Source organism: Austrofundulus limnaeus, unplaced genomic scaffold (genome assembly GCF_001266775.1).
Source record: "Austrofundulus limnaeus strain Quisiro unplaced genomic scaffold, Austrofundulus_limnaeus-1.0 Scaffold16, whole genome shotgun sequence".
NCBI lineage: Eukaryota > Metazoa > Chordata > Actinopteri > Cyprinodontiformes > Rivulidae > Austrofundulus > Austrofundulus limnaeus.
In genome coordinates this window covers 3,788,495-3,796,956 of record NW_013952418.1, presented here as the reverse complement: position 1 = coordinate 3,796,956, position 8,462 = coordinate 3,788,495, and the positions used below count along the sequence as shown (strand labels likewise).

At 39.2% G+C, this 8,462-nt stretch overlaps 1 protein-coding gene across 1 annotated transcript in view; it reads left to right on the top strand.

Annotated features, from left to right (window-relative positions):
- Positions 1-156: 156 nt before the first annotated feature.
- The window catches only part of galns (galactosamine (N-acetyl)-6-sulfatase), a gene marked incomplete at its 5' end in the record, with an annotated part of 16,260 nt that continues 7,954 nt past the window's right edge, over positions 157-8,462 (top strand). Inside the window, 3 exon segments of the mRNA XM_014003069.1 lie at positions 157-299; positions 986-1,088; positions 6,910-7,031. Coding sequence (XP_013858523.1) covers positions 157-299; positions 986-1,088; positions 6,910-7,031 — 368 coding nt within the window.

The window sequence follows — 8,462 nt, the reverse complement described above, 5'->3', positions numbered from 1 at the left end:
TTACAAAACTAAACAGCCTACAGTATTTTTACAGTCTTTATTTTACAGTTAAAATATATGTTTATCAAATAAAGTCTAATGTTACAACTAAACAGGTATCCCTTTAAGTGAAGCTAATTTGTTGAGCGCATCATTCATTATCTAAATCGTCCACAGGTGAGTTTGCAGCCTGCTAATGTCATGGACCTGTTCACTACCAGTCTGGCCCTGGCTGGCGTCGACCCTCCTGGTGACCGGATCCTGGATGGGCTGGATCTGACGCCGGTCTTGTTAAACTCCTCTGAGGAATTTGAAAACAGGTGAATAAAAACACTAGTGCCATTTTATGTTCTAGTTGACTTCTTCCTTTTTTTCTCCTGGGAGTTAGATTCCCAGCATCTCAGTAGTTGTGTCCAAATTCAGGGGCTGGGTCCTCCGAAGACCGAGTTTATTGGCCACTTACATCACAGCGCCGTGCCGGAGGCTGTTCAAATTTGAAGACTCCTCCGATGCAAATTCACAGCCACTTTTTCCGGTCTTCGCAGTCTACCAAGGACCTGGCCCACCTACACCATGTAGGCAGTGTCCTTTGAAGGACCCAGCCTCTGAATTTGGACACAGCCAGTGACTGGTTCCTGCATTAAAAAAATCCTCCAAGGGATGAAACCCAGGAGAGATCAAAGCTAAAAGTCCAGGAAATGAAAATGAGCAGGAGTCAAAAGTTATTGGTCAGTGTTCTTGAAAACTTAGCTGTGATTGGTAAAAATTGCAAGAATGACCAAATTTTGGAAGGATTGGTTGAAATTGCCATAATACTTGTAATGCTGCAACTTCCTGGAGGAACAGATTCAGGTTTTGTTCACTAGCATCAGTCCACTTTGGGTTTAGTTCTGTTCGGTCCAGTCTCAACTAATCTGTATTTTCTAATCTGTAATAAAACATGATAGTTTGAGGTTAGTTATTATAGGTTATTTATCATTATTTCTGACTTTTTTTCCCCTAACAGACCTACTTTTTACTATCGTGGGAATGAGCTGATGGCTGTGAGGGTTGGTCAGTACAAGGCACACTACTGGACCTGGAGCAACTCATGGGAGGAGTTTAAAAGTGTAAGACTTCAATTTCGATGCCTCGGCTTTGTCCCACCTCTGTTCCCTCTGTTCTCGATTTGCTCTGCCACTTTGTACCCGTTTGTCTTTTTTAATCTCGCCGAAACACACACAAACACTTTGGCTGTTGTTTGTGTTATCTTCCACATTGGCTCATCAATTGACTGCTGCGTACATCAGAGTGGAATGAATATTAATGAAGAACCCCCCACATGTGTGAACTTGCATCATTCATCAACCAGTTGACTTGTTTGTTCAAACTCTGGTGGAAAATTCCCTCCCCCCACAGATAAATTTGCATATTGTCATCTCACTTCCTGTTCTRTTTTGGGTCAGTTATCCACTCCGTGTAAACCTATTCTACGAGAACCTTTTTTTTTACATTATCATCTAAAACAATTTTGTTGTTGTTGTTTTTTAAACATGGCACTATTTTTAGTAACGTTTTCATCCACACAGAAACAAGCAAACAAAGATTGAAAACGATGTAGTAGCTATGACAGGCCTMTATGGGGCACTGTGACATCATCACTAAAATACATCAGAAACAGGAAACAAGACATGGCGTGTGCAGATAAAGTCTGTTTCTCTGTTCGGGGGCTGCATTTGTCGGCTGCTTATATCACTGCCATGRGCCGAGGGCTGTCCCGATTCGATGGCTCCTTTTCATGCGGCCTACAAATGCTGTCCACAAAATCCTGAAAGTGAAGGATGCATCTGTGCATCCTTCCTGAACGAGAATATCCCAGGATTCAATGCGCTGTCAGCAAACTAAACAGAAAAACAAAGACAAGTTTTTTTTAAACAAAATAACAAGCTTTACACAAAATACCAGTTGATCTTACTGTTTTTCTGCAAAAGAATCAGTATTTTGTTTCCAAGTTAGTTTCTCATCGACAATAACTCTGGAACTTTGCTATTTTTAGTCCATCAATGTATAATCCCACAACTTCTTTACTAAATCTTTTGTTTTTTGTACTGAACATCATGAAATTAGTTATTTGAATATTAAGAGACAGTTGATTAACTTTAAACCATTCAGAAATATTAGACAATTCTTCATTTCCTTCTCTTATCAGGACATCTAAATTAGAATGTAATAATAAAAGACAAAGATCATCTACAAACGTAAGAGATAGTGCACTTTTACATTTATTAAATCATTAATTATAAATTAAAAACAGAAAAGGTCCTAAAACGTAACCCTGAGGAACCCCACAAACTAATTTAGCTCTATTGGAAGATTGATTGTTGTTAATGTGTTTTATTCATTTACATGTAAGTTTTTTAACTGTGAAGTTAATTCTTCAGTAAAAAGACARGCCCCAAAGCATTTTAGGTCTGATGGCATGTGAAATTAAACATAACTTTGGCAAAACAGGTTGCCTTCAGCTCCAGGCCTTCCTTGCAAAAGAGATCTGTGATTTCAGTGGAATTTGCCTGGCTAAATAATGGTAAATAAGTAACAACGTGGTAACGGGGTAGCGTGTCATCATGCAAACATACGTATCAAAGATGTTTTATGCAGCCTACATGGCCTAAGTAGGCTGCTGCCCCTGAATTGAGACACAGCCAAAGTGACACCTCCAGAAACTTTTTTATGGGGTTTAAATAGGAAGTGGAAAACTTTYGAAATATGAGAGTTAAGGAATTACCAACTAAAGTACCTCAGTTTCTCTTATTACTTAAACTTAGTAATATTGTCATTAGATACTGAAAAAGAAAATAAAATGTTTTTACTTATTCACAAATATCTTTCCTGAGTAGATGGGCCCTGAAAATAGAAGAAATGTGAAACTGGACACCTGAGCAGCAAGACAATATGAGGCTTTTTTCCCCCTCATTCTGTCCATGAGAACATGTCCTCCTGTCCTGTCCTCCCTCCATGGTTATGCTTTTTCTGTCATCCAGTTTGTTTTATGCCCCATCGGTCGTTTAAATTGCTCTCTCCTTCAGGGCCGTTGAATCAATAGTAGCCTCCTTTATCAACTCATGTGAACTGAAGTGGAACTTCACAAATAATGGCGTCTGATTGCCTGTGAGTTGCCTATCGATTGCCGTGTGTGTGAACATAGAAGAAAAGGGGGCGAAGAGAAAAAATGCACAAAGACGTTTTGGTCTGCATACAGTGGAGTGTGTTTGTGTGTGTTTCATTGAACGACTGTTGAATTTCCACAAAGGACACTTAAATCTCCAGATATTATCTTTGTGTTTGGGTTTGTGTGTCGTTCACCACTGGATATTTTATAAACATTCATCCAAGATAAACCTGAAGGGATGTGAGCGGGTTAACTAAGATGGAGATAAGAAACAAACAAAAAAACTTTTATATCAAGTTTGTTTACTTTTTTGTCAAACATGGAACAATTTTACTTGTTTAGGCTGAATAATTTCTGTCAAAATTGGTGTATAAATGAAAGGAAGAACATTTTTGAACTARGGTCATAATCTAAATAGGGCTGTGTATTTGCAAGAATTTGGTGATAGTATACATGCAGGGGTCACAATACGATATATRGTGATATATTGCAATACTGTAAGAAAGACTTGCATTATTGTCAAAWATATATATWTTTAAAAACMTAGGATGTTTTAGATGTATTTTGTTTGTTTCATATTTCTTATTTCATTCACATTTTCAACAGTTAGGCCAAATGTGCCATTAAATAGTTTGATAATGGCTCAGATTCAGCCATAGGTGCATGGTGCTAAGCTAATGTTTGAGCTACTCTCAGACTGCTGCCAACTGGTGGTCGGAGGCTAAACTACAACACAAAAATGAACCATTGGCAGGAAAGTTTACATTTTAAACCTTGATTAAAAATTGATACASGGCTTTWGAGAATCGATACAGTATCGGGAAATGAAATTTGGCGATATTTCAWTGTATCGATATTTTCTTACACCAGTAAATCTGCATGAGTTTTTCATTCAAGGCGACGGTGAATGATATTGTTTTGCCTATGGCTGGATATGCGCATTTGTTGTTTTGCTTTTTGGCTTCTCCCTTCTTCAGGGGTCGCCACAYCAAGCGAACCTTCCTGATGCAACCTGGGCTCAAATCTGCAGCTTCAGGATTAAAAAACCTGCAGCACTCACCACTGAGCTATCGCGACCACTATGCTAATATCTTACTAAAATATCTCACAAAACACCYGARGAGTTTTTATGAAAATTGCTGAAACTACAAATCTCAGTTGAACAGACATTGGGCTAAAATTTGATATGGTAGTATAGCTGAGAATCATCCGCAACATCTTGGTGCATAACATTTTTTTTCAAGGTTTGACCAAAACCGGTCCAACTCTGTCACTTCTTAGCATATGATTTAAACTCGGTGCATTCCTTCAAGCAATGCTAGATGCCAAGTCTCATCTTTTCCAAAATTCCTTTCATCACTACAGATGGTTCTGCATCTTATCTCATCCCGACTGCTGAGCCTCAGTTTGAAAGCAGCCTTTCTGTATCTGTAATGTTAAAGTCATGTGAGATACGGAGTTCTCGCTGTAATATCTCCGGCACAAGAAGAGACAGAGGCCAGGAGATACACAGAGCTGTCTTTTCATGGCTCTCCTCTGGGATGAGTTTTTTTTTCATTCTTTTCTGCATTTCTAAGCTATTGGCTTCAAAAGATACAAGTGTGGATCAGCGTGGAGGAGGGGGGTATCACTCCTCACTTTCGCTCTCTTTCGTTCCTCTATATGTATCCTGAGGTGCTCCAATGAGTGATCCCAGAGGGGGGGAGCGCTACAGTACCTTACAGATGAATGCCTTTTCAATATTAGCTTTGCTCATCAGAAAGTGTGTGTTTGTGTACGTGTGCTCAAGCACCAGGGGACGGGGTGGGGTGGGTGCGCTCCGGGGGGTCCTGGAGGAGAGAGTGTGACTCAATCAGGCTGCGATTACTGCCAGCCTCCTGAGGAAGAGTCAGGGGGACTAAGAGATGAAGYAGAAGAAGGAAAAGTCCACTTTTCTCAGGAGCTCAATGAATAATACAATGGACTGTTGGACAATATTGCTTAAATGTGGACTAACCATATATAAACAAATATACAACCCCAATTCCAATGAAGTTGGGATGTTGTGTAAAAAAAAAGAAGAAAAAAAAACAGAATACAATGATTTGGAAATCCTTTTTAACCTGTTATTCAGTTAAATACACTACAAAGTCAATATGTTCAAACAGATTTTTATTGCAAATCTTCACTCATTTTGAATTTGATGCTGCAACATGTTCCAAAAAATCAGGGACGGGGTTATGTTTACCTCTGTGTTCCATCAGCTTTCCTTTTTACAACACTCAATAAGTGTTTGTGAACTGTAGCTGGAATTCTTTCCATTCTTGCTTGATGTTTAACTTCAGTTGCTCAGCAGTCCGGGGTCTCTTCATAAAATGTGTAGCACCTTTATTCTGTAAATTAAAACTGTTAAATATGTTTGATATAAACACATTTCTTWRTTGTACATTTGTGTTCAGAGTTCTGTATGATATAAATCGGCCTTCCTATATCAAAAGTTATTTTCATATCAACTCACAAATTCATAATTATCCTACTAGGAAATCTTGTAATTTGCATCTTCCATGATACAAAGTCATTGAATGACCAATTCTCAGTCAGATTTTATGGAGCTAAAATGTGGAATTCAAACGTTGAACTTGTGGAACCTTCAGTATCTCTCTGTGTCTATAAAAATAGATTAAAAACCAAGCTGTTGATTTTGAAATGTGAAATTTGAGTATTTTAAATTGATATAGATTTTTCTTATTTTTGTATGGCTTTTGATGGATTCGAAATTGGGAATTTTGATGTTGATTTTTGTATTGATATTGTTGTTTCTTTTTCATTATTTTTATTTGAGTGGTTATTTTAAGGTTTTTACTGTTGTGCTGTAGTTTGATTTGATTGTTTCTACATACGCCTATTTAGGCTTTTACCCTTCCCTTGAACGTGAAATATATCATTTTGAATTGTTGTGTTCTTTTTGTTTTTGTTTTTCTTTTTGTGTGTTAAATAAAATGGAAATCAAATCAAAAAATCAAATGGGAGACAGGTTGCAGCATTGTCTTGCTGAAATCAGCAAGACGTTCCTGAAAATGACGTGGCTTGGGTGGCAGCAAATGCTGCTCCAAAACCTGTATGTATCTTTCAGCATTAATGGTGGCTTCACAGATGTGCCATGGGTAATACACCCCTATACCATCAGAGAGGCTGGCTTTTGAACTTTGCGGTGATAACAATCTGGACAGTCTTCTTTATCTTTTGGGGCAGCTGTGGCAGAGATGTGTTGCTGTAGATGTAATGTTCTTGGGTTTTTGTTGTGTACAGAGTTAAATCTTAACATTCCTTCCTCCTGCCTGCAGGACAGACCTCAGACTTTAGTGTTGCGTTGCTCCAGAGGCAGGCTGACCTTCATTTAAAATTTACGAGACATTTGTAGCCAAAAAGTGGCAGTTTCGCTCCTTCCTACAAGAGATTCTTCTTATTCCAGAACACGCAGGGAAGGCAGTGACCTGGGATTTCTGGATGAGTGATYATTTGTGAGTTTAAAGAACACAAGCTGCGTCAGGCTTGTAAAATGACAGATAATTCAAGAACAAGGACAGAACAAAAGGCATCTCTGATCTTTAGGGGTCATCGTCTTTTTATTTCTACTCTTAAGTCATTTTTATCCATTTATGCACTTATTCTATCAATAATGGATGCGGCTTTCGAAACAATGTGACTCAGTAGTTTTAACTTGTACTTAATTGTGCTCGATTAAAACTAGAACATGAAGAAATGTCACTAAATTGCTTTACAACGTGTGCCTTCTCTTCCAGGGTATAAATTTCTGTCCAGGTGAAGAGGTCCCGGGTGTGACGACTCATAACCAGACAGAGCACACCATGCAGCCGCTCATTTTCCACCTGGGGCGGGATCCTGGAGAGAAGTTCCCACTCAGGTAAGTCGCTCTGAGACTTCAACTTATCACCTGTGGAAAGACGGCGCGGAGCAGAGCAGAGACGAGCGAAGAAGCATGGAATTAAAGAGCCGTGGAAAAGAGGAGAAACAAAAATGAAAGGGGCGAGGTTATAAAGTGTTTTTATTCCTGTTGTGCAGAACGTGTGTGAGATCAATYTGAATTCAGCGGCATGAAAAAAAAACGAAGGCGGCGGATTGATCCACTCAGCCAGAGCGCTCGTGATTACACCCTCCTCTTTGTGATTGCAAACGGCTTCTTTAAAGATCGCTATCTGGCCATCGGGCCTCCTCCGGCTGGATGGCTCGCGGGTTAAAATTGCGAGATGAATCGTTCGGGTCTAAATGGAGAGCGAGTGCTGTTTAATGTGTTTTTGTGCGCGCCTGCTTCAGCCGCGGAGGAGAGTTAAGAATCGCTGTTGGGAGGAGAGTGACGCCACCGAAACTATAATTAATTTAAAATCCCAGCATACCTTTAGAGAAAACGTTTCACCTGCCGCGACAAAGTTGTTTGGTCCATTGATAAAAACATTATGTACAACCTCGTGTGTTGTTGCCATACTTCACATTTTGTTAGCAGTTAAAAAAGAGCGGGTGTGAAACTTTTCAATGTTAAAATGTCCCTACCTCATCAAAAACACTCAGTGTTGCTTTGACTCATTCATGCATGTTTGAGAAATCTTTGAATCAATCTCCTGTGGTAGCCATTCGGAGGTGCAACAACACGTTCTCATACAAAGCACCACCTATTTACACAGAGCTCCTCCCTGCCGCTCAGTCTGCAGCTGACAACAGAGCACCCCCTGCTGTGTGCCTCCCACACAGCTCCACCAGACCAGCAAAACATATCTTAAAAATGGCGAATGATTTTGTTGTGAAACTTAGCTTCGTAATTATCAACATATATTTATAGTTTCTTTGCAAAAGGTAGCCTAACATTGACATTTACGTATGAGAGGATGGCTGGGAGATATACCAAGCTGAAATATCTTTTCTAAAACTGATATATAATGTTGCCTTTTTTTGGGACAAAATACAGTGGTCCTACAAAAGGTTATAAATGGCATTAAGCATTGTTGAGAAGGCTAAACAACCTGATAAAGAAGGCTGGTTCTGTTCTGGGGACAACTGTGGAATCTCTGGAGATGATGGTGCAAAGAAGGATTTTACATAAAATCAAGAACATTGTGGACAACCCTGACCATCCTCTTCATCAGACTGTCAGAAAAACAGTCTTCAGTCGAAGGCATACTCAATTCTGTTACAGACCGCTGCAGAAGACGTTTCCTGCCCACAGCCATCAGCATCTACAATAATTCTTTAGTTAAATGAGTTACAACAACACCTAATTTCCCTCTGGGATCAATAAAGTATTTTTGAATTGAATTGAATTGTATTACTAGAGGTGCTAATG